At 46.8% G+C, this 27,116-nt stretch overlaps 1 protein-coding gene across 1 annotated transcript in view; it reads right to left on the bottom strand.

Moving 5' to 3' along the window:
* The window catches only part of TRPC5 (transient receptor potential cation channel subfamily C member 5), a gene marked incomplete at its 3' end in the record, with an annotated part of 77,185 nt that extends 51,055 nt beyond the window's left edge, over positions 1-26,130 (bottom strand). Inside the window, exons 1-2 of the mRNA XM_082770440.1 lie at positions 26,028-26,130; positions 12,576-12,974 (exon numbers count right to left, since the gene is read on the bottom strand). Coding sequence (XP_082626566.1) covers positions 12,576-12,953 — 378 coding nt within the window. The 5' untranslated portion in view covers positions 12,954-12,974; positions 26,028-26,130. The remainder of the gene's footprint in view (positions 1-12,575; positions 12,975-26,027) is intronic.
* Positions 26,131-27,116: the final 986 nt, after the last annotated feature.

Raw genomic sequence — 27,116 nt, 5'->3', positions numbered from 1 at the left:
TGTGGTGTAAAAGGAGCAGAAGTATAAAGTGAAGGGAAAAAAAATAGCACTGAAGACCTGATGGCTGAGTTATGGGTCTTCTGGGGGTTTGGGTTTGGAGGTGACCCAGTCTGAGCGTCCCCTGAGCATGCAGTCTGGGTTGGTGGTGGACAGCAATTCAGCTCAAGTCTCCAAGACTGCTGGGTGATGTGAACCAAAGCATGGTAAATGGGGAGAATGAGGAGGAGAAGAGAAGTAAATACCCAGGTTTAAACACTGAAAGGCTTCCAAGCAAGCTACAACGTTTATACGACATCTGCCATCCATCTCTGCAAATAAAGACAACTAGGTGAAAAGGCTCTTCTGCAGGAGAGAAATTGCTGGTCATGTTCAAAATCTTATCTTTGAAGGAGCCCGGCTCTGTCTGCTATTTGGGGATGGTTTTCTGTTCGGCTTAATACTTTGTGCCCCTCTGTATTGACAGTCCTCCTGATAATGGTCTGGTAACGCTACCAGACAGTCACCCGTCACGGTCAGGGCTCCTCGGTGTTCCTCGTGCTCACAGCTGCCACCTCCCCAGAGAAAACCTTGGTGCTCCAGGCCTGAAGAGAACAGAGTGTATTCAGAAAGCAAAGCCCAAGCATGAAACCCCTTCCTCCCAGCTTGTTTTGTTCCTCTAGCAGTAAGCTGCTCAGGCCAGAGGCTGTTTAAATACACATCTTGTTCTGAGATGCACTGGAAATGTTCATTAGGAACACCCCCAGCTTTGCTTGAAAATAGCTAATAACACTTTCACTTGTTCCAGATGGAATTGCCACATTTTCAGGCCATCTCCATTCCCTAAACTAGCACTTCACCTGGACCAGCATAATAAACTGCACGTATAACCATGACAAACTGTAAATATACTGCCATTATTTTCAGCTAGTATAACCTCTTGATTGAGCTATATATTGAAGATTTTCTAATTGCCAAAGCAATGTTCTATTAAAAACCGACTCAGGCAATTTCATGGAAGACTTTAAATGCAATGCTAGCAGAAATGGAAGCTTGGTTAATTTACTGAGCAAGGATTTCCTATTTCTAGGTTGTTTTTCTATGTTCAGCTCTATGGGGGAAGTGCGTGTGCCATCCAAAAGCGTTGTAACAGGCACGGCCAATTTTTGTCATACAAAAAAGATCTTGCACCCTGTCAATTCTGTGTCAGGCGCTGTGGTCTTTAGCAGGGACTGATTTTGTTCAGGATCACAGTCGCGTGGTGCTTGGAGATGCAGCTCCACAAAGAGAGGAGGAGAGACAGAGGCAGGGTAGCCAGACTGTGGGTCAGCCGTGTTACCAGCAAAAGGATCTTGAAAAAAATGCATGGTGTGGCTGGCGTGCCCATCTGAATCCTGCTCCTCGCCTAAACCCATCAACAACTGATTTCACTGGTAGGACCCCACGGGCACTTCTTTCATTGTATGGGACTCCAGGGAAAATCTTACATGCTCCTACAGATGTAAGCTTTCATTTTAGGTGATGCAGCGGTGCTGATTTCAATAACTGAATGTCTTAATCGGGCATGCCTTGGGAGACATCTCATATTTCGGAGAGTGATGGCAGCGTCTATATTAAAAAGGAGGTTATTTTTTAACTAAAGAGCAATTCATTGAATGAAATGTCATTTAGTTAGTGAAAAATAACAAACGTCACCATCTGATAACAAAGTAATGTGCTTTAAGGGCTTTTGTATTGGTTGTGAACAAGTTCTTAACGCTGGCACAAAGCGTGCTGGGTTGTAGACACAATTTTGGACAAGCTCTGTTGTTACTGGAGTCTTCTGGTAATTCCCAAAAAAGTACATCCAAGTGAAGAAAAGGCTCCTCCTGGAGCAGGTTACAAAGCCTGCTCAGTGACTGGCATGTCTGGGAAGCCAAGTCAAGGCTCTGCCCCTCAGAGTGACAGAGCAAAATCGAGAATTTACCTAGGTGCCTTTTGGGCACCTTGTAGCAAGCCACACACTGATCCAAGGTTACTCGATGATGCATATTAACATTGAAATATGTATCATTGTATAAAAAATCACTAGATATAATGCATTATTATTGAAATAATGCAAAAAATAAATTAATTTGATTCTTATGTAACTGAACTTTCTGCAACCAGTAAACAAAGTACATTAATCCAGACATACTTGCTCTAGATACTTCAAGTTTTAATTTGGCTTCTCATCCACGTGCTACAAAATGGAGGTAGAAGCAAGGGGTTGGCTATCAGAGCTAAACCCCCGTGTTTGGCTGTGGCAGAGCTGCACCCGAGCTCGCTGTGTTCAGCCATGTGTTCGGGAGATGCATCACAGAGATTGTCAAAAGATGGCCCCGCCTGGGGCTGATGCTGCGTAATTTCTCCTTTCATTTGCAGATTAAAAAAAGAGGAAGGCAGAGAGAAGCCTTCAGAAGGAAAGGATTTTGCAAATATGCATTTAAATGGCCTATGGCAACTCATCCCAGGCAGAGCACTCTCTCCTCTGAGCCGCTCTCCCCTCCTGATGGGGTGGAGGAAATGAGATAAGGCGGCTGATGACTAAATGAAGAGCGCACGGTGTGGGCTTGATTCTCCAGACCACAGGGATGCTGCTGAAGAGCTGGACAGTTTGTGCTTGAACCTCTTGTATTTAAGTGCAGTCTTGAGGTCTGCTTGGCCCCGAATTCCTTTGGCTTGCTCCAGCTAAGAACCAAATTCAGTCTTGGCTCGTGTCTGAAGGACTTGATCTTGCTTAGAGGAGGCCGACCAGTGTTGTGCCACGGGCAATTGCACCCTCTTCTGGCTGTCACCTCCTCATCAGTGTAGGAATGGCTGAGAAGTTAATTGTAATCCCAATTTACATATTATGTCACATTATCTCTGAGACGACCAACTATCAAACGAATCTTGGCTTTCTACTATGATGCTCAGGTAGCCTGGGGCTAGCTGAACGGAGACACCTGTCCAATTACAACCAAGAGGGACAGAAGTTCTGGAGTATCACAAATCCAGACCTTAATGAAGCTGCTGGAGAAAATATAGCATAGCAGAAATCAGAACCTGGCTCACGGACTGCTATGGCTCTATTAAAACCTTCTCAAAATGCAGAAGTTCCCAGTTCCTTGCCAGATCTGTTTCCTGAGATCCTCTGATACAAACTCAGACAGAAGCCTAATATGGCTGACGTGGGTAAATTGAGTTCTCGCCCGAAGTTCAGACAGGCAGACTAGACGGTATGCCCAAAGCTGGTTTTTCCCCATTTGAAAACATAAAACTGTTTATTCATTTTTCACTTTTCTTCATCACCATTGAAAGGGTTACTCTGTGACAAGAGCTGCTGTTTGGGGTTAAAAAAAGAAAAAAAAAAGAACCTGATGATTTTTAATTTTGATTTTACATTTGGAAGTTTGTTTTGATAAAGAGTTACTTAATCCAGTCCTGCTAATTTCTTGACTACATTAAAGCCCTTGGAATGTCCCTGCCCCTTCCATTATTTTATTTTATTTTATGGGTAAGTTCTTGCCTGACTTCAAACATGCTGAAATAAAGACGGTCCACGGCAAGCTGGAAATTTGCAGCCTGTGCCTTCAAAGTCATCTTTGCTTTATTATGGCTATTTTTCAAATATTTTCCAGGGTTTACTCTGGGAGGGAAGAGTTGTCCAGCTTTTAAATTTTATCTGATCTCTGTGTTTTCTATTCTGACTTAGTGGTAACAAGGACAAGATGTACTAAAACAGTCCAATAATCACATTGTCTATAACCTTCCATGTCATCATCTTTGTACACAAATGTCCCTATTTCCCATAATTTATTACTGTGTGCAGAGAGAGATGTTTCATTGGGTTTAGGCGAGGTAATACATTGCTAACACGGCTTGGGGAAAGGGACAGCTTTTTGCTTGGGGCAAGGGGCTACGTTCCTTTTTGATCGTATACCTTAAAAAATAATAAAAAAATCAGCTTTCATCACAAGACAACATCACAAAGCGCAGGGAGCGAGTGCACCTGGTGCCAGCCCAGTGCTGCCTGACGTTGCACAAAACACATCTCCATGCTCCCAGGGCCGGTGGCTGTGTTTCCTCCCATTCTGCCTATCAGGTTCTGCTTTTTGGCGTTGTTTTTCTGCTAAGACTGTATGGATTCTGAAAAGACCCAGAGTTTGTGCTACTGAAGAAATGGCAACCCAGAGAGGTGGCACGGTGTCGCACAAGAATAACCTCTGTGCTTGTATCTTTCTCTATTACCACTGGGGCACTGAGTTCCTTTATTTCTAACCCTAAGCAGTTGAAAACACGCAGCGAATATGCCCCTCACGCTGCCAAGACTGGCTCTAGCTCATGCTCGGTCTGCTTGAAGAGTATTTAAGAGGAGCACGTGAGTCCTCCCTCTCCCCCAAACTAAGCACCAGCAAAGCAGGGCTGATCAGGGAGCAGGCTCGTGTGCTCAGCTGATGCCTCTTTGGTTTTCCCCACTCCTGGAGCCACCAGAAGGCTCTGCCCATCGCACTCTGATTGCTGCCCCATCACGGGGATGAATGAGCCATGAAGGTGCTATTCTAATTTGCAAGTGCACACAGCTAAATTCAACAGCCTGATCAGAGCTACGGGGCTCCTCCGAAATCCCAGAGCCTCGTTTCAGGGCAGCCTGTAATGTAAGTTCAATTTCCCCCTATAAACAAGCTTCCCTTTGACCATGTGTCGCAGCTATTTCAGCAGGCAGACTTGCCAGCATCTTCCCATTTGGACAGTCATGCCAAGTGCCCTTTCTGGGTGTCAGAAATCACAAACCAGAGGCAAAAATCTTGTTATCTGATGTTGTGGGGCTGATCTAAGGGAGCAGCTAATGCTGTAATCGGGGCTCATGAGTGAACGAGGCCCATTCGTGGATGCTGGGTAGGTGAGCAAATACGTTTTATCGAATTTAACACTTTAATGGGCAGATCTATAGAGAGACCAGAAGCTTACTTGTGTAGGAACATGAAGGGAACTTTTTTCCTACAACTGGTTTGCTACAGGCAGTCCACACAGCTGAGACCCGTACCACTGCTGGCCCCAAACGCGCCCTGCTGGGTGTGCAGGATGCTCCCAGCTGCTCAGACCGCCAGCAGCCACTCCATCACGCTGCACTGCAGCTTTCCTGAGCTGTGGTGTGGTTCTCACCTTGATGCACCAGCCCTCCTAGGAAGTAACAGCCTTGCTGCTGGCCCTGGAGAAGGAGCCAGGGACTCATTTGCCACCACCAGGGGCTGGAAGCCGGCGCTGCAGCCTGCGAGCCTCAGCCCCGCCGCTGCTCATTAGCTCCGTGATAAGTTGCCGAGCTCCTGGTTTTGCCTCGCACCTTCTCGTGGATTTAAGATCATCTGGGGAGGAAGGCGGTGGGGCGGGAGGGAAGTCTCCCAGTTAGATGTAATCATTAACTGAAGTGATCTTTGATTTCGCTGTTTAATTAGATGGAATTCATTCTGAAGGCAGCCGCCAATGTCAAAGGCACGTTAACTATAGCTGTGAATTATTACTGCATCAATAAAAATAATGAAAAGCCTGGGTGCTGGCAGAGCCATTAGACTTTGGAGCGGTAACAGCTAGTTTGCTGTTTTCAGACACAATCTTTCTTCCTTATTGTGCCTTTCAAATATTTTCATACTGAGAACCCGTGGCTGGTTTTTCTCTACTGCTTCAGCTCTGGCTCCGAGTGCACCCAACCAGGTCCAGCCTCCCCTTTTCACTTCAGACCTCTTGTATCAACATGGGAACAGCTGGTCTGAGTCACACCGAAGGGCACGGTATCCGTACTGAGTCACACCAAGCAGCCTGCTAGCCTCTCTGCTCCCGAGTTCTTGCTGTGCAGCACTGTACGACCGGGTCAGACCGACAGACTTCCATTACACGGGTGCCCAGGTTTCAGTAACCCAACGTCTCAGCCCTCCGTAATTAGCTGAACTGCTTTTTAAACTGCTGTAAGAACACAAACACTGCTTGCAAACTATGGCTAGCACTGCAGAAGGGCACTCTGGGCTTTGATCCCTTTGATCCTTCATGCCTGTGTAATACCTCATAGCCGTTGGCATCCACCTCGTCCATGATGTCCCAGAAGCAGTGTGAGCACCCAAAATATGTTACCACTGCAGAAGGAAGCATCTTTGTCCAGCCTGTATCTGAAGGCTCTCCCTGCATCCATCCTCAGCTCATGGGTTTGGAGTTGGTGCTACAGGGCTCAGCAATTTCAGCTGGGAAGTCCACAGGTCTCTCCTTTGCCTTTAACCTTACTAAATATCAAGGAAACAAACCTTTTACTGAAGGAGATGGGGTAACATTTCTCCCAGCTACAAAACTGGACTGTGCATAGAGGAAGAAGAACCCTAAGTGAGTAAGAAAAATCAGTTAAATCACGCTGTATCAAGGAAGTTACTGGATTTGGGCAAGAATAACATGGTTTAATGCACCACATAATTTCTGGTTCACAAAAGATTGTTTCTTGGCTGCTGATCTATAATATTTACACCGATGACAACGGATTTTTCACTCATCAGTTCATTTAAAAGAGGATTTTTGAGGTCAAATGTTAAGTTTGCAAATACTATCAAGTGTAGCAACCTTCTGCCAGCAGGTATCTGAGGATTAGGAGCTAAGACTTAAAAGCTTGCCTTTTATTCTCCATCGCTTCCTCTCTGCAACCATATTCTTCCAGGGCTTTATTTCTTGTTCAGATTCTTCTTTTGGAAGACATATGGGTAGGTATCTGTTGAGATCTCATTGACTCATAAGGCCTTTAGACCGTCGAAACAAATTGAATCACGGTCATAAATACTGAGATCCCTTTTCTTTTTATTCTCATTATTGAGGAATTGCATTTGTAGTCCCATCTGTGAACCAGATTAATTCGGAGCCATCTGCCATGAACAAATTGCTAATTTTGGCAGATACCAGAGAGATGCTAGTATCATCCTTATGTAAACATTTGATGTCAGCTCTGATTGTTGTGAAGAAAACAGCTACCCGTAAAGGTGCTCACGGTTATACCATCAACGTGTAGTAATTCAGCTGGCTGCCTGCAGCTTCTTCAAGAATGCAAGTGGCTCGGCAGCCAGCACAGCCTGTGCCTGTTGCACTGCAAACATCCACCGTAACAAGGCAAAAAACAATGCGAGATGTGTGCAAGCCGCGAGCTGTGATGCACGCTTAACAGAGAGCTGCAGCCGCCTGGCAGAATCCACACGAGAGGCTATTAAAAAATGCCTCCATGTTCCTCAGACCTCGTCTGAAGTCACAGGGAAGATTTGTACTGATTTCGGCAGGATTCAAAATTGATGGAAGTACAACCATTACTAAAGATAAAGTGAAAATGCTTCGGATAAGTGGGAAAATGTGGATTTTCTGATTTATACTTCCTCTTGTTTGTCAGTGCACGTTAGCGGCAGACTCCAGCCTGGCTGAAAACATAATGCACTGTATTGATGTCTGGATGGCAAAAACACATTGCTAAAATGACTTCTGGGGGAAAGCAAAAACAGCAACAACAACAAAAAAAACACCAAAGAAAACACACACCAGAAACCACCTAAATCTCCAGATCAAACAGGTGTGGAGGCAGAAGACTTTACTGGGCAGGAGAAATTGTTCAATAGGATTCAAAAGCATTCTAGGCTGTGGATGTGGTCCACCTTGACTTCAGCAAGGCTTTTGACACCGTCTCCCACAGCATTCTCCTCAAGAAACTGGCTGCTCTTGGCTTGGACTGGCGCACGCTTCGTTGGGTTAGAAACTGGCTGGATAGCCGGGCCCAAAGAGTCGTGGTGAATGGAGTCAAGTCCAGTTGGAGGCCAGTCACTAGTGGCGTCCCCCAGGGCTCGGTGCTGGGGCCGGTCCTCTTTAATATCTTCATCGATGATCTGGACGAGGGCATCGAGTGCACCCTCAGTAAGTTCGCAGATGACACCAAGTTAGGTGCGTGTGTCGATCTGCCTGAGGGTAGGAAAGCTCTGCAGGAGGATCTGGATAGGCTGGACCGATGGGCTGAGGTCAACTGCGTGAAGTTCAACAAGGCCAAGTGCCGGGTCCTGCACCTGGGGCGCAATAACCCCAAGCAGAGCTACAGGCTGGGAGAGGAATGGTTGGAAAGCTGCCAGGCAGAGAAGGACCTGGGAGTGATGGTGGACAGTCGGCTGAATATGAGCCAGCAGTGTGCTCAGGTGGCCAAGAAGGCCAACGGCATCCTGGCTTGTATTAGGAACAGCGTGGCCAGCAGGGCTAGGGAGGTGATCGTCCCCCTGTACTCGGCTCTGGTGAGGCCGCACCTCGAGTACTGTGTTCAGTTTTGGGCCCCTCGCTACAAGAAGGACATCGAGGTGCTTGAGCGGGTGCAGAGAAGGGCGACGAAGCTGGTGAGGGGCCTGGAGAACAAGTCCTACGAGGAGCGGCTGAGGGAGCTGGGCTTGTTCAGCCTGGAGAAGAGGAGGCTCAGGGGCGACCTTATCGCTCTTTTTAGGTACCTCAAGGGAGGCTGTAGCGAGGTGGGGGTTGGCCTGTTCTCCCACGTGTCTGGTGACAGGACGAGGGGGAATGGGTTTAAGTTGAGCCAGGGGAGTTTTAGGTTAGATGTTAGGAAGAACTTCTTCACTGAAAGGGTTGTGAGGCATTGGAACAGGCTGCCCAGGGAAGTGGTGGAGTCACCATCCTTGGAAGTCTTCAAAAGACGTTTAGATGTAGAGCTTAGGGATATGGTTTAGTGGAGGGCTGTTAGCGTTAGGTTGGAGGTTGGACTCGATGACCTTGAGGTCTCTTCCAACCTAGAAAATTCTGTGATTCTGTGATTCTGTGATTCTCTTGCTCCTGTGGTAGTGCTGAACTCAAACTCGAAAGTCACTTTGAGTTCCTGTTAACCCCAATGACGCACGTCAGCATGTCTGCGTGGTCTTCCCGAGGTAGCAGAAGAAAGATGCTTGCACTCTGACAGCTCTCTCACTGGAGCCCAAATCTCCAGAGGTGTCAGCATCTTCCACAACAGCAGTAACTTCCTTACGTTAGCTGCAGAGCTACCGTAGCAGCAATAGTTCTGGCTGTAGCTGATGAAGTCTCCCCAGTTTCATCGAGAGACTCTCAGCACAGTCCTAAGTTGTCAGGACCAGGCAGAACAGGTTCCAGGAGAAATGCTAACTTCTTAAAATAGCCCACGAACCTTGCTTGGAGGGAAACCTAAAAGGAAATAGATCTCTTTGAACGCATCACCCTTCAGCACACTCATTTATCGTGCGCTCTGCAGTGGCCTTTAGAGAGGGCTGGTTTGTGCTCCTGGCTCCCGTAGGCTCCGCATGCACACGGAGTCATCTCTCCCCCCCGAGACACCCCATCCGCACGGCCGCAGTGCGGGAGCTTTGTGTTGTTATAGTTACTGGCTATGACTTACCCCTGCCACTGGCACTGTGTTCTCGGTAAATGGCACTTAAACAGGAGCCTAGCAAAGGTTTGCCGAACAATGACTGCCCACAGTCACTTAATAACAGGCCACAAGCAGCTCTGCCGCCTGCTCTTTTCAGCCATTTCCACCTGGCCCTTCCATCCTGGGTGAGACCCTGGATCTCTTACATGAGGCACACAACACACGTCACTTCTTATATTTGATTTTTTTGTTTGTTTGTTTTCTGCTCCCTGGAAAGGTCAGCACACGGGGAAGAGCTCTGCTCTCAAGGAACGGGTAGGCAGCACACAGCACCCTTCACAGGCTCTGTGGCTTGGGAGCAAAACCGCTCTGCAGGGCACGTCTGAACGGGAAGGTGGTGCCTTCCACCCCGTGCCCTTCCTCATTTGGGTGCCTCTTTTGCTGTCTAGATACAGTCGCTGCAACCCCACAAAAGGCTGGCATCGTGCAACCTGTGATGGTTTTGGTTGGGGCAGCAGTACGGGGATAAGGGGATACAAATGAGCAGACTCCATGCCTGTAAAATGGCTTGTGCTGAGTGCAATGCTGCTGAGCGATGCTTTTGAGATGCAGAGAACAATTACCTGAACTGACACAAACAGGAACAGCTCCTCATGCTCGGCAAGGCTTGGGTACAGCATCAAGCAACCTCCTCTCAGAGGCAGAGGGCAGGAGATGGGAACTAAAGGGCTTTCACAGACCCCAGACTCCGTTGGGTGAAGGTGGTGCGCGAAGCATTTAAGAGAGCAATCACAAGATGCTTTGCCTCCACTTCTGCCTCGAGTGCAGTGAAGATGAATAGACAGCCCCAAAGTGGAAACAGGCTGCTATGCCTGAGTCAAGGAGCTGCCTTCCCACACGTTTGTTCAGGGAAACTGGACCTTGTGTACAATTCGGGAACAGATAAAGCTAAACCTGACACACCAAAGCGATGTAAGCTTACAGATTTCTCATCGAGACAGAAACCATTCTGTGAGGTGTGAACTTGGGTAACTACACAACCAAAACAGCAGATTTTCGGTAGGTTTCTTGAACATATAAGTAATTAATTAGGACAAAGCAAGGGCTTTTTGTGAATTAATTAAGTGTTGGATTCCCAAAGGACTTTCTGAGAAAGGGTCCAGCAAAGATAATTACTGAACTTGCACCGATACCGCTCTTGAATCAGACTCAGGAAGTCGTGTTCAAGAAGCCCTCCTATGTTAGCTTTGTGCTTTGACAAGCTGACCTGTGTGTCCCGACTTTGCATAGCTAAGCAGGTCTTCCCATTTACCGTGATACCACTGCACATGAAACAAATGTTAATTACCGTCGCCGCAAGAGCAATCAGTGAAACCACAGAAGGGGAAGGCCAGTCCTGCAGCCCTCTGCTGGCAAACACCTCCTGCAGTTCACAGAAGAGCCTGAACCACAAACCAGGGAAGTTATCAGGGAAGTTATCCCCAATTTCTGCAGAGGATCTTGCATCAAGCCAGCACTAGATTAAAACATACTGATGAAATCTGGTCTTGTAACAACCTTGTAAATAAAGCTGAAACTGGCACCGCATCTTTTCTCCCACACACATTCCCCTGCAAGTTGTAAACTTTGCAGCAGATATAAGCCTAGCTACAGAATGATGGCTGCACACCAGCAAAGAAAAATGAAACAGGCCTAGCATGAAATGTATCACTGCCTAGAGATGTTGGAGCTGAGTTTCAGCTGTAATAAATCCTTATTTCATGGACCTCTGTCCAGTTAAGCCATCGGGCCTTTGAATTTGAGTGGCCAAGCTTCGGTAATCAAGAGATCTTACAGAAATACACATGAACCCCATCACTTGCTTTTCAAGATATTTTCGAAGAAATACATCATTAATCTGCAATAATTATTAGCAGTTCCTCATGCTACTTAAAACTTTCAGTAATGTGATCTATCCCTTTCTTCTATTCTATTTTCTGTTATGTTGGGCATAGGATGGTCCAACTTGCTTGGAAAAAAATGGCTCATTCTCCATTTATGGCTCTTGTTTTGCTACTTATGTTTTGACACATTAAAACTATGAATAACATCCCAACTTTCAGGTCTGATAGCAGAGATTTTCCATCTCCCTAGCACTTAAACCGCACATTAGAACAGCATTGCTGTGGTATGCGGTATTGCTGTTTCTGAGCAGAAAGCTGAGCATTCTTGATTGTTGACCTGGAGTGTTTCCTTATTGTTTGCTTTGACTACGTATAATTACTATTTAAAAACTATGTCCTAAGGCCCTACCTATTGGAAAAGTTTTCTTTTCTGGTTGACTGATATTAAACTTTTTCTTCTTTCACACACAAAGGGCTGTACAAGCAGATTTCAAAAGAAAACCTGAGAAATAAGGATCATCAGGTTTGCAAGTTCCTTTCTAAGCACAGATCTTGTGAAAATTGGCAGTGGTCAGTAATGCATACCAACTGTCCCAGTTACCAGCACTATCACTTGCAGATGAAAAAAAAAGCCAGGGACAGTGTGATATGTGACACTTGAAATGACAGGATCCAGATTTGGTGCTTTTTCACGAAGAGCCTTATGTAAGTGATGGCTTTGCAGCTAAGGATCCTTCCCACAGGTCATGGCTGTTCATCGCTCAGATATATAGCACCTCAGTTCATGCTGCAATGTTGTGTACTGCCTCAGCGGTTCTGAACTAGGGCTCTCCAGAGATGGAGACCAAGACGTCTCTACTATGGCTAAGTACTGAAAGCTAGCAGACTGCTTCCTTGCTTACGGTAATTTATAAGCTCGGGTGTTTTCAGGATTTACTTACGAAAAGCAATTCCGCTTATTAATATCAGCACAACAGCATGGCAATAGCTCATATTATATATTGGAATATAACTTCAGACTGCCCCAAATTCCTTTACAAAGTGCGTGTCTATAAATCAACCTATAAATCAGTACGTCCACAAACCCTGTATGACTGAAAAGAACACCGAGTGAAACTGAGAACGCTGAGTTAAGTCAGGCTGAGCGTGTCTGCTCAGCCTGGGAAGTTATCATCCAAGCCGAGCTGCCCACGTCCACTCTGGGCATTTACAGCAAGGGCTCTGCATTAAGGACTCCGGCTTCTGACTCTCGAACAGCCCCTTCTCTGTGGAGCACCACTTTCCTCACCCAGGATTTTATTAAGGTAACAGCTGAACGGGAACACTTGACTAACCTGCTTCTCACCACTTGGCTTCCTGTAGTTCAGCAGCAGCTCCACAGCTCCCACCACCTCTTTCCGTATCGCGTAGAGCAGAGCATCTCCCACGTACACGCTGTGGCTCAGGAGTAACTCCATGATCTCCAGATTTTCGTTCTCTATGGCTATTAAAAGGGCACTGCGACCGAGAGGATCCATACAGTTAATGTTGATGTTGTAGTAGATCTCCGCCTCTTGTAAGGCATGTTTCACGCTGGCATAGTCCCCCTTCTCCACGGCGCTGAGGTAGGCCTTCTCCTCCACCGAGAGCTCTGCCTCTGCTCGCACAATCTGCAGCGGGATCCGATCTCTGTACGGTGAATAGTTTACCTTTTTGTAGTATAGCTGGGCCATTGTTCATAGTGACCAGGCAACCTGTCGGGGAAAAATAAGCAGATGTGAAAAAAATGGACAAGCAAGCCCTATCTGTTCCTCCTGGGGACAGATTTCCAAATATCCCTTGCAGTAAAAGCTTCTGATTCCTTTTTTAAATCTTTCCTTCTCAGTACAACCTCAACACTCCTTGACCAACCCCACATTAAATGAAAAAATTAAGGATACAATTAAGGATACACCACTGCTCAGAAGATGTATACATGACAGGCACTCAGAACACACTTCTAAATCCAATTTAAACACTGCTTTCCTTTGTCTGGAAAGAAGCATGATCCTGTTGTTTCTGGATAATCTGTCACGTACAGTGAGGTGGATTTCTCACCTTGCTTTTTTTTCCCCTGCTCAATGTCTTTTTTCTTCCCTCCTTTTTCACCATTGAGCCAGGTCCTCAGCATCTGAACTTCCAGTGATCAGAGGTTTTACACCTTCCTATTTACAGTTAAAAATCTCTTTGAATTACTTTTGCTGCTTCCTCTCCATTTCCATCTCTTAAAATAGGTTTTTATTTTTCTCTAATGTTTACTCTTTGACTAGGTCACAGTTTTATTTTTAAAGCTTCCAAGTTTTTAACATAATTTCTCACTCTCCTCGTTTATAAATAGGACCCAGACAGGCTGATGAAGAGAGCCACCACCCTTGCTCTCCAGAGGCAGTGATGTTGTTTAGAACCTAGGAAAATGAGAAGTAAAGCCTGCCCTGGAACAAGTGTAGCAAACTGGAGGAATTACAGCTCGTTCACACGGCTCAAAGAGCCTAGCAGGTGACTGAACTCATAGGAAATACGGGCTGGAAAGGTTTTCATGCCAGAGCAAAAAGGGAGCCATGGTTATCTACCTCTGCTTGGCATCAACAAACCACACCAAATCAGGCCCAGGGGATGCCAGCAACAATAGCTAATTGGATGGCTTTTTCCATCTCCTTGCCCAAAACTCAATGGCTTATGCAGAAAATTAGCCGGAGCTTTGTTCCATTTCAGTCCCCTATCCAGGGGAACGAGGAGCTTTGATAAAGAGGCATGGAGAGGCAGGATCTCGTGGTTCAGGTGCTGAACCAGGAACGAGATGCTCTGGGTTCTGCTTCCAGCACCCCCTGCACCGTGCCATAAGGCAGCCGTGCTCAGCGCGGCCCATTTGCATTTTGCCTTCAGCTCCAGCGTAGCGGGCCCGGTGCGGAGAGTGGGAGGATCTGAGCTCCAGCCCAGCTGACACTGCAAAACAGTGGGTGGCTGGAGCACACAGCAAAGTTACATCTGCGAAGTTCCTGGGGAGCCAGAGATCTGTAACAACGGCTTTGGCATACCAAAAATGTGCGCGCTCGGTGTCCTGGTTTCCTGCAAGCAGGAGCAAAGTTTGTGTTGGTTGCGGTTCACGAATTACAGCTCCGTGCTGTAACCTGAAGGCACACACAAAGGCATCGGAGGCAAAAGGACCCACGATCTGCATACAAACAATCGTACGTGTATTGGACAATTTTTCCTATTTTTTGACTTCCAAACCAGCAGCTTATGGGGGTCTTTGTTTAATGCATTGACTGGGGGGTTGTGCTCTGCGAGAATGTGATTTCATCAGGGAAATCAGTGTTCTAGGAGGACTGCCAGCACAGAAAGCCACTTCCCTGCTTGGTCACAGCAATCTTTGACAACCTGGCTTCCAGGGAACAGGGACAAGTGGGACAGCAGCCACGGCGTGGAGGTCTCCAGCTGTTGGTTCCCAAGGAACCCGAGGGGTTCTGATGCCAAGTGCAGCTGCTGAAGTGGAGCTGGGTATTTTGCACTGCTCGAGTTTAATTGAATGTTTTGTAGATGGTGAGTAACATTTGCAGTGAGTTATAACAAATGTCACCTTCTGAGACATCGTGCCAGAACTGGATCCCTTTCCTTTCCCACCGCTTTGTAGAAAGAGGAAGAAAAAACCCTTCAGATATCTTAACTCCTCAGTGAGATCCCATCTCCCAGTACAACCTCAGTCCAACAGAGCATTTCTTTAATACTTCAGGCACACAAGAAGCGGCAATAAAGCCAAACAGGAAAGGCTCTGATGAATGATTTGTCCTGAATTCTTCTCATGCAATCATCTGTATAGCCCAACTAACACAGGCTGTCGACCACGTTTGGAAATGATATCACACGAGTGTCAAAACTCATATTTCTGCCTGGATTCTATGGACAACTTCAGCAAAATGTTTAGCTGCTGAGCAGCCACCCGGGTGAGATCCAGCAAAATTACAGGCTCACCTTCCAAGCTTGATGGCTTTCTCTTCCAAAACCAGAGAAAAGAGCATCAGCCAAACACGTGCATGTGCTCTGACATGGAACAAACGACTCCAAGGATTGCTGCTCTCTAGCAGCCACTTCCCCATGCCCTGGGTCTCCTGGAAGCAGCATCACTTGGGGAAAGAAACAGCCAGCACCAGTACATCCTGCACTGCTTGTTTGTTCCAGAGTGGTACTGTCACCTGCTTACTGGTTGAGAAATGACAGAAATATTGATGAAGTCCAGATAAGAAAAGGGGGTTGCAATTCTGAGGTGCCTAGAGAAAAGAAACGAGGGCATGCTGGTAAGGTAGCAAAAATAGAAACATAGTCACATTAAAATTTTGGAATCCATGCAAGAAAGCCTGAAAGCACACATTTTCCATGACTTCTCTTTACAGAGAGGCATTTTCTGCTACCTGAGTTAATATCTGGGGCAAGGAAAGTTTTTTTTTTCTAGTTTACACCTGACTACAGATGCAGCAGAGAATATCCAAAGCCTGGCTATTGCGATGGTGCTATCTGCAGCATGAACAGGTGCAGAAACCAAGAACACCACAAAGCAAGCTACACAAGATAAGCAGATGTCTTATCACTCAGTTTAGACTATCACCTCTCTGCAGTTGGGTCTCTCTTCCCCCTGAACTATTAGCCCAAACCTTGAAGCCGTTTCAGTCTGACACCGCTTGTATGTTGCCTGGCAGAGAACTGAGAGTTGCAGCCACTTGAAAAGCTGCCACACCTGGCAAAACACCTCGTCTGCTTTGGAGAAGGAAGGTTTCCAGCCGTATTTGTCTAATAACACAAAATGGGTTTCCTGTCCCTGCAAAAATTGCTCTGCATTGTCAAAGACTCGGGTCAGACGCAGCTATACCCTGTGTCAGCGGGGACACGTTTCTGTCTTGGAAGAGAGAAATGGCACCAGAGAAACGGCACCGGGGCTTGAGGGATCGCCTGCCACCTGCTTTTGGACTGCACCCTCAGAGTGGTCACGTTATGAGCACAAGGGAACGGTTTTACTGCAGTCAAGGGCTGAAAACAGTGGCTTTCACTGAAAACTAAAAGCAGCTTCGCATGTCACCATCTATACAAAACCTTCGGTCAACCCTGCGCTGTCCTCCACGTCCCCACGGGCCTCCTGCCCCAGATCACAACTTGACACTGACCGATCAATTTAATTCATCAAATGGATGTGCCGTGCCCAGGTGAACCAGAGATCGCATCGGCACCACGGAAGGCAGGGGAAAGAACAAAAATTGCTTTTCCTCTCTGATATGTCTTGTAAGAGAGCACATCATGAAAACTGCACGCGGTTCAGAGTGATGTGTGGCAGCACAGGGAAGAGCAGCCTGAGCCCTGTGTGAGAGGCAGGGGGAAAGGAAAGCCAGGGAGCAGCACCCAACAGTAGCCATTAGTTAGAGACATGCTTAATGAGGACAGACAGGCAAAGGTCTCTCAGCAGCATTGCCTTTTGCCACTGAAAATTTCATGAGGTTTCAGTACGATTTATTTCTTTTTTTAGGACCTGTCAGGAGCCCTCCTTTCTTCCCCACTTGACACAAAGCACAGCCACGTGCCTCCTGGTCTCGCAGCGATGGGGATGACCTGTATGGAAGGGGAGGAGAAGAGCTGAAATGGTGGGAGCCAGCGCCCCACCAGTTAACAGCAGCGCAGCCATGAAACAGCTCCTTCCTGGCTTTTATTTGCTTTGATCATTTGACTTTTCACGACGCTGGTCAAAGATGTGGAAAAGTGCCACTGCTCCCGATTGCCGAGCCTCCCAGCAGCGATTTGTCGGGGCGCTGAATTGAGGTGCAGGAGCTCGTTGCTCCCAGCTGACAGGAGCAAATCAACCACTGGATCATGGGCGCGGGGTCGATAGACGAGAGCCACCTTTCCCACTTGACGGGGCTCAGCGTGAGCAGCCAGCTCACATCACACATTAGAGCAGACAACAAAACAGCCCATCTGCCAAGTCGCAAATAGAGCGGTCGGTTGCTCCCTCCCACTGGAGATTCGCTCTGACACATGTTGGCAAACCCGTGTGTGTGGCTTTAAATGTCACTACAGCTTCTCTCTCAGATTTGCAGGAGGGTTTCTGTGCGCTGGAGAGCCTGCCTCTATGCTCTAGCTGCATGAGCCCAATAAAAGGGCTGATCTCTTGCAACACATCTCACCTCGCTGCTCCTCTCCATCCTTCTCTCCGAGGCTATTTCTTCTTTTTACTATTTCCAGGAGAGTGTTTTTCTCATTTTGCATTTCTCATCTGGACCTTCAGCTCAGGAGATCACAGACCATAGCTGCTAAAATGGCCTGACTCTTCCATCATGCTCAGGGGACTATGCACTCAGTAATATTGATCTTTTTTAAAAAAGGTTATAAACCTGAGTTATGAAATAGTCCAGAAGGGCCACTTAGGTAAATAATATTACATTTAGTTAATGGACCAATTGAATTTGTGATTGAATCCTTCTTTTAAGTGCTCTAGATCTTATTTACTAACAATGCCTGACTGAGCTTATACCTCCTACAGTCTGAGGAAATAAAACTTACTTTGTAACATTCTGCAATTCCTTTTCTCCTGCAAAAGATACCCTCTTCTCCCAGAAAATAGCTTTTTCCATGGAGCTCAGTGGGGACCAGATTGCAGGTCTAAATCTCGCTGCCTCTCATGACATCTCTGTATCACACCACCACCTCTCCGGTCAGAAGCAAGGAATTTTTCCTGATGCTGCTAAATGCAAAAAGAGCCACTGCCGAACACATCAATGTACAACCTCAGAAAATTTTGAAAATTATAAAAATGCAATGACCTTCTGGTGAATACAGTGGCGTAAGTTTCCTTCAGCAAAAGCTCTATGAGCTCAGAAAGTTTATATTCAGCTCGTAAGTTACATAAGATATATCATTCTCCTGGAATAAGTGCTTTCCAAATCTTGCAGCATTGCAGTACAACATGAAAATGAGAAACTGACAGCTAATAAAATTCAAGATGAGTAATCTAGTTTCACTGCCCAAGCTGAGTGAAAGGGAGAGCACTAATAGAGTGAGTGATAAAAATGCAAGGCTGCAGTTGTTCATGATTCACATAGGTGGCTGTGTCCTTAGAAGATGAGTAGAAAAATCCTTCGTAGAACATCTTTCGCTCATCATCACTTAAGGCGTAGTTAAGAATAAATTCAGTCACTGGGGTACTGCATGTAACCTTCTAATCTGAGAAGCGTTTGTAGAAGAGAACCTCAAACTTCAGATTATAGATTTACAGAAGCCAAAAGAAAATTCTTTGCCAGTAACTCAAAATGTCGTAATTTGACTCAAGTCCCAGCTGCGATTCTGATCTTCCTGGGGAGGGTGACAATTATCAGATATATATGTTTGATTTGGAAAGGCCAACTCCTTGGTATAATTCTCTTCCGCTGCATAATCAATCAATGAGTCACAACCAACCGCATATGGGTATGTGTAGATACGTGTATATATATATGTGTATGCATAAAAATACCAGCACAAAAGATACCGTGCATGTAGTACGCCTGGAGATACCGCTGGGCTCATGAAAGCACCTGCTCTTCTTTAAGCAGTCAGTGGTCTAAACTAAAACTTAGAAATCAAACTCAATTCTCAATCTTCTGGCAATAGGGTGCTAAATCCGGTCAGTCCATGACATCTACACAGCTACCTCCTGCTGGAGGATGGGAATCTTGGCATGGCTGAAATCTCTCCTGGATGAAAAGCTCTCCCTGCCGTACGCAGCCTTTCTGAGAGCCAGCACAACCCTTCAAGGCAAACTAGCCCAGAAAGTAAGGAGCATTGCTAACTCTTCCATGTGCAAAGCACTTGGTTTGACTTTGCCTTCTCAAGCAGAGGAGCACAGCTCTACGTATTTCAAAGGAAAACAACAACCCAAGACACCCTACCACACGTGCTTAAGCCCTAAATCCTAATCCCAGCATGTAACAGGGCAGAGAAGGAAGATTTAATTTTTGAGAGAAGGAAGAGTGCCATTGCTATACATGTCTGCAGAAGTACATATGGAAAATGTGTAGGAAAAGACTCTTGCATTTGTTCTGTCTAACTGCTGTGGCTGGAAACAAAACTGACAGGTTTGCCAGCGTGATAGCCCTTTTTCACATCCGAATTCACCTGACCGCAGAGAAGTTCATGATAAACCCGCACATTTGGAAAGCCAAAGGTTCTGATTCTCCTTGCCTTTCTTTTCAAGACCATTACACGTTTTGCTGTTCTTGCTGGGCTCCTCTACTGAACCTACTGCTTCCGCACTTCATAATGCTGGGGACAAGAACATAAAGCTTTTTTCTGGGGTGCTGCAGCAGGCCACCACTGATTCACCGCTAGCGATGATCACCTGCAGCAACCCAGAAACTCTTCTCCCCCTGGCCCCAAAGGTTCCCTGTTCTCTACGCTGCCCGCTGAGCTGGATGTTCTCTTCAGCAGATCCCTATTTCAAAGCAGCACCGCTCAGAGACTTAAGTTTTGTACCTCGGTGACTTAAAAAAAGCTTGTATTTCCTCAACGGGAAGCTTCTTAAATGTGTATTTCCGTGTACTTTAACTGCATTTTAAACTACACGGAGTAACAACGATTCAGAACATACACACTCCCTACATTTTGTGGGCAGGCTGCTTAATTCATCCAAATGAGTAACGCTCTGAGTTTTAACAGTGCCTGAGAAAAACACTTCTCTCTGCTTTGCCATGGAGGAAAATGCTTTGCACTTGCCTGGCTCAGCTCGGCGTATTTCTGTTCCTACTCCTCTGTTTGCACATGACTCTCAAGGCCTCTCACACGAGCAGGAGATACTGGTGTCATTCAAGGGTGAAAGTCACCAGAAAAATGCTATTGGGAAGCCCCCAGTTGGCATTACAGCTTCCAGTAGCTATATTAGTGCCCACATTCATGCCTGTCTCAGTCTAGTTGCACCCAATTGTTGCAGCATTTCACATCAACCTGGACAAGCCCTAGGTATGTTCACTTGACCAGGATCCATCACAGCATGGGAGCAAGCCACTTCCAGTGGTCTCAGGACAATAATAAACAGGACATCTCCTCCTTGCCTGGCTGGTCAGCACATAGCCTAAGTAGCTATGTAGAACAAGGAGCAGCAGTCATCCCCAGGCTCAGGGGATGCCACAATCCCACCCACCTCCTGCTCCGCCAGCAAGATCTTTGCAGGGTCTCGGTAGCCCAGACTTGGTTACATCCGTCCTGAAAGCAAGACACAGCTTCCAGCACAGTGTAATGGAAAGGATGTCAGAAAAAAACCTTGTGTGAAGCCCAGCTGCAAAGCTCCTATCTGTGAGGCAGGGGAAGTGGGAGAGTGCTGACCCATCCCTGCAGTATTTCAGTGTTTCCTAAACAAAAATCAGTCTGGGCTACTAAAACGACACCCTGGGGATGGGATGGCTCCTGTATGTGCTTTCAGCTACTACAGCAATGAAGTACTTACAATCTGTAGTTCTCCCACTTCTTTCCACACAGCCACGACACGGGTGCGAATACATACACGTGTACTGTGAGGCACTACAAAACAAATGCCCTGGAATATATTCAGTGTGTATCTTTGCAAAGGCAGACAAAATGCAAAGCTTATTTTGCCTGACGTCACTGCTCTCTCCCCTACTCTTTTGAGATCGGCCATTTTCCACCATCTAAAAACAGAAAAGAGATGTCAAGTGAACTGAGAAATACTGTCAAGCAAGCCGCCCCCTTGTCTTATCTGCTAATGCAGCACTAATGTGGCGTGGCATCATTATCAGCTCCGTGCTCTGTGTCCACCGTTTCTGCGCCTGCTGCTTGTAATCTCTAGCTGCTGCAGCTATTGGGGAAGAGATTCCCCCCACCCCGTTCACACTCGTGCTCAATGAGCATTGTAATCATTTCTTCAATCAACACGATAATCTCTGAGCATCGTCTCTAGGAGAGCTGGTGGCAGCAGGGACTGTTAGACCTGCCTCAGCCTAGCTGAAAGTGCAAGTAAACCGCCCACCCGCTGAAGGGAAATACAAGATTACGGCACAGTTGTCGGGACGAGGAAAGGGCAGTTGCAGCGAGCTATAAACAACTAACAGTGACAGCTGGGTAGGCTCTGTTTCTCGTCTCAGTAATGGGTGGATTTATTAGCAGTTATCAGCTACCATTTCTCAAGAAGCCCTGCTGGAAGCGTTTGCATTGGCACCCGTGTATAAATTCAGCCGCCCCCTGCAGCCCCCTCTGCTGACAGTCTCCTGCCTCACGGGGCAGTGGTAACTGGCTCTGCTTCTGGCTCACTTTTGTTCCTAATTTTGCTGTTCAAAGCAGACCGGAGCTTCTCGGAAGGAAGAGGCTTCCACAGAAGCATCACACGCTCCTTTCTCACATCAGTGTTGCCCAGTTCCAAGGAAAGGGAAATGGAGAAATGTTGTTCTCAAGAGAATCAAGCAGGAGAATTTAAAAGACACAAATAAATGCTGCACAGATGTAAACCAGCACGGAAGAGGAGTAACACTGCTACACTGCTTCTAAGTAAAGAAATGCATAGGACACAGATTTGCTTCTATTAATGCCCTAATAAAGTTCCTGAATAACATCGCCAGCATAAAACTTGCCTATTCAACCGCCAGACCATTCTTGTAAAGTCAGAGATTTGGGTCAGGGATTTGCAGCAGTAACCACGTTATTTCTTAATCTTTGCCTACTGACACTGTGCCCTTTGGCTACCAACAATAACAACACCCAGTTCTTACAGGGCTTTTCAGGCACAGATCTGGAAGTACTTTCTGAAGGACAGAAAGACCTCATCCTCTCATTGTACGGATGAGAAATCTGCAGAAAAATGAAATCAAGGGACTTGCACCATCCACAAAAACAAGATACAATTGGCCAGAACTGCCCAGAAATACACGGACACACACGCACAGGTGTAGCTTTAGATGTGCAACAGATCCTTCAGCATCTACCGAGACACAGCACAATGTCAGAGCAACCTGGAGTCTGACTGCCTCCAGGAGAGCTGAGTCACCGAGCCCCTTTAGGGCGATGTGAAATGCTCTCCCCGTGCCCTGTTGTTGCCCTCTGCCCACACCTGCTCCTCACCTGACAGGCAGAGGCTCTGCTTAACAGGAATACTGCAGTCTCCCTTCCTTGGGCACAAGCCTGAGGTGCAGATGACTCCTGACCCATGATCTCGCAGTTGGAAGGCTTCTCGCAGCCTTTTCCAGTCTCTGCCCAGTCACTCAGAAGCCCAACGGCAGGGACTTCTCACTCCCATGGCTCATGCCCTCCTGGGGACAGTTCTGTCCCCCTGAAAGGCTGCACAGGAGGCAATGATAAAAACTGGGAACGTCTCACCTTGCTGGAGAAATACCGGATTTTAAATATTCCACAGGGTGGCTGTGTCACATGCTGCAAAATCTGTCAGGCATTAGCTTGGAAATCAGCCCCTGGTCTTCCTAAGGGGAACTTCTCATACGGGCACAGGATGTCTTTTGCTTCCTCCCCAGGTTCTCGTCTGCAGTGTAACTTAAGGCTGTTGCTGCTCCTTTTGTATTTTCTTTCTTCGAGATACTCTTCTGAAATTTTCTCCCATTTTCTTTTGGATTTCATTTTGCAGTTTGCTTCCCTTTTCAGCTAAGTGTTCATCCAAGATATCTCGGCTTTCAAAAGACATCTGAGGTGAGGCTCGTCAGTTTTTCTTCAGAAGAGATTTATTTTGTATGCTCTCAGTTTTAGGCTCAGCTACAGTATAACTGCAGGGGGTTCATGTTTAAATTGAGCTGTATTCCTCTGGCTGCAGGAGTGGGGCTATGCAAAGGAAATGCACAAATCCATAAATAAGGCTTGGCACGATTTCACTGCTCTACTTAATGCCGACATTTGCAAGCTCTGTTTTCCCAAACCTCTTGCTTCCAAATCCCTGCACCTGCTAATTTGTTAATTCTGTTTTCAGTGAGTTTAGGCTTGTGTATTCTTAATTATGCTAATGAAGAATAAAGTATTTAAAATATTAATGTTTTGCAAACTTAAAAAAGAAAACAGTGAACAAATACCTTGCTCCTGGGTCTGTCTTCACTGTTGGATTTACAGACTGGTCCAGGGTGTTACTTTTTTTCTCCCAGGCTCTTGAGAGGATGTCCTGTCCTCTCTCTTCTTCCCCCTCCCTCCTGCATCCCATCTGACACGGCTGCACTTCCCCCTTTTCTGTCTGATCTCCACGGAGAGGAAGATCTTGGAGGTTAATGAAAATCATCCCTGTAGTGGTAATTACCACAACTGCCTCTACCAGTTTTCTTTTCCTCTCTCGATATTGATCTCCTCTCCCCTCCAAGGCTCTGTAAAGGCTCCTTGCTCCCACTCTCTTGCAGCTACTGCTTGTAACCGGCGAGTTACCGGGGTACCGCAGTTCTCTGTCCCCTTCCCGTCCTTTGGGCACCTACCTCTCAGGTCACTCTGCCAGGTCATACTGGCAAAGAGAGGTCTGCTTCTGGAGGATAAACACTGCATGGGCCCTACGAACCACTAGCTGTGGTCTCTCCTCCCCATGCACCTACGATTTCGATGCACTGCTCCTCTACTTTCTCTGAACACTGCTTTGCAGAACTGGTTTCTGTTTTCCTGGCTTCCACATAAAATGTAGGTCAGAGTCATGGTAGACATACATCAAAATTGTGATTTATTGTACATGAAAGGAACAGCGAGCACTGAACCTGCAAAGAAGAAAGGTGACTAATTGCTTAATTTACCCAAGCGACATCTGGTTGCAGAATACCTTTGTTTGTGGCTTCCTGGTTTATCTTCCTGTATGTGCGTTCCCGATGCACCTTTTACTGTGCTTTTCATGTGCCTGCCTTTCCTGGATGTCTACACAGAGCTGCTAAATCACAGACATGCAACACGTAGGCTATCGTTCTCACCATCTCCCTGACAAGATAGTATTGTTTCTTGCAGTACAGATGGCTTTCAAGATACTGATCTCTGCCAATGGAGCAGCAACGCACTTTCTGTAAACTGACTCTGAAAGGAAGTGTTTTGGCATTAAGACTCAGATTGAGGATAAACCAGAGCATGCAGTCAGGGCCAAGCAGGCCTCGAGAAGGCCATGTAAACAGCATCACTCCTACCAGCATATCAAGGAGTTATTCCACCCCAAGAGAGCAGGTTTCCCCAGGGTTGCGGGATCTTCCGAACTGTTCACAGTCTACACGAGTAGACTACGCTAGATCACAGTCATGCCGTGTTTGGCACTTCCTTGGGAGTCTAGCCACATTTTCTGGGGTTTATTTTCAGCCCTGAGCTTTGGGAGTTCAATAATTACAAGAGAATGTCGTCTTTAAAAAAAATAAAAAAGAAGAAAAAAAGTTTCTAGCCTCTAGGGTGTGAAATAAAGAGTGTGAGTCACAGAGTGAACTTCATTGATGCAGAAACCAGACAGAAATTGTCCCAAATTCCAGGTTTAAAAATCTCATTACCATTAGATCTGAGGTGTGGGGCAGAGAGGGGAGACCTGGGGCTTTGGAGCTCATGGGCTGCTTGATTTGGGCAGGGCAGGCCTCCTCTGCAGGCCACGGCACCACCTTTCCTGCGAGCCCTTTCCTAGCTGGAAGCAACCAGCACAGCCTGTGCAGCACGGGACGTCGCTGTGCTGTGCTGTGGCACCGGGCAGGGCAGGGCAGCGGTGGTGCTCTGCACACTGGCTCACACCCCCCTCACACCCCCACGCTTCAGGGATCGCCTGCTCTGCTATTTATAAACCTACCGGGGTGTTATCACTCAGTCAACAGAGCGCAGAAGCAATTACTGGGTGCTCTCCATGAAAACGGCTCTGTAAGTCCATCAAATCATGCCGGCTAGATCCCATACACCCTTGTTCACACGTAGCCTGAGAGGATCCCTTTGACTGGAGCAAATAAAACTCCCAGTTTAACACCACTTCTGGCAGAGGACATATTTCCATACATGTCCACTTTAAGCCAAAGCCTGCTGAAGCTTCTCTACCTCCAGACACCTCTCTTACTGCCACTCAGAGCCTCAAATCAGCTGGACAAGTGTGTTACACCCTACACAACTTCATTTCTGCACAGCCATAACTTCAGCTACAGACAGAAATGCAAACAGTACCCATATTAGCAGCCTGCACTGTTTTCAAAATTTTTCCCCTTTCCTTTACAGCCCTCAGCATAAGGGCCCTCACCCTGCAAATCCTCGCTGACCCGCGGTTCTGGCTGGGGCTCCCTGCAGAACAGAAATGATCATCACATCACCCCCATGCTCAGGCACTGTTCTCTCGAGTCCTCGCTTTCTTTTGGCTTCCTCTTGCTTTCTTCCCTTCTTTGGAAAGGGAAGAAGAGAAAACTTTGCAGAAAGGTGCAGTTTCTCTCCTGATACAAGAGACAGGATGGAAAGCCCCAGCTTTTCATTCTTTGCCCTTTCCATTTCTGTGCCAGGGTGGTGTTTGAAGACACCCTCACGTATTTTGCCCCACCGAGATGAGGCTGCATCACCGAGCCTCAGGCGTACACAAAGCATACAGAAAGGGCACCAGGCCCAGGGTGCTCCCTGAAACAGAGAAAACCCACAGCCAGGGAATTTAGGAAACACTTAAAACTGCTGGAGATGCACACGCTGCAGCTGTCGGGTGTCACTCAGATGCCATTTCGTGTAACGTGTTAGCTTTACGAACAGAGACCTGTGAGGCACTTCCACCTCCTGCTTGCTCAGCCTGACCCCAGCCCAGGACGCCGAACTACCTCCTGCTGGGAACCCAGCACTCAAAACGCAGTCCTCACCTCGGAGAGCTATTTCCAGAGGAGCTGCTCTTCTGACACTGACTGGAGAGCGAGCATCAGGCCGAGATCCCCACCGCCTCGCTACCTGCGCCGTGGCTTTCTGCAAACCTTCAAAGCTGTCAGGAGGGCTGGGGACGACCTCTGGGATCTGCAGCATCAGCACGACTGCGCCAGCCGAGCTCCTCGCCAGGTCTAAGGCAAAACAAGCAGAATTACAGCGTGGGCAATGAGATCAGTCCCCGGCCCTGCTCCGACTTTTACTTCTCCTGTCAGTTGTGCGGCAGGTCTGGCAGTTTCCACCACAATCAGGTCTGGCTGTCACAAAGCCTACTCCATCGAGTGTGGCAACAAAAGGCAAGGGGAAAATCCTTGAGGTGACAGTTTCTCAGGGCTGAAACACAATCAGGATTCTAGCAGGGAGTTTTAGCTGCAGAATTTGATCTGTCAGACAGCCACATCCCGGTGACATGAGAAGCTGGGGATTTTTCCACTGCCTTGCTGGCACCTTTGGGCAAATAATTTTTCAGATCTGCGCTTCTGTCTGCTTCTCTCATTTGGTTTTAGAGCAAACGGCGTCACTGGGGGCTACAAACAAGGACACTACGAGGCCCTGGTCTCATTTGCTGTAACAGGAATGCATTTGGTTTCTAAAATTCATCTTTTTTCCCCTTCCTCCCACCTTCAGTAACTTTCTCACTGCACTGCTCTCATTTTCGAGATACCGTCAGCACTGTTCTTCCCAGACACATAAAGCAGATAAAGCGTCTGATTAAAAAACAGATCCAAAAGGCTAAACCCAGCTTGTCTAACAAACACCCGGCAAAGATATTAAATGAAGACCTGGGGAATTTTTCACTTACATTTTCAAAGGGCATGGGCCTAATGACCACATACAGTCCTCTAATTTCAAGCTTTATGGTTAGTAACAATCCTATTTTGCACTTTTTTTTTTGTTCATCTACTGGCTGTTAGCATTCTTGAACACCATCCATTAAATTTTATCACCCACAACCAAATTCTTGTAACAGTAGAGCAAAAATGACCGAAAAAAGGAGTATCTATGCAAGACATGATATGTTACATGAATCA

Source organism: Aythya marila (assembly GCF_965140915.1).
Source record: "Aythya marila genome assembly, chromosome: 13".
Lineage (NCBI taxonomy): Eukaryota > Metazoa > Chordata > Aves > Anseriformes > Anatidae > Aythya > Aythya marila.
This window is presented reverse-complemented; position numbering and strand designations above follow the sequence as displayed.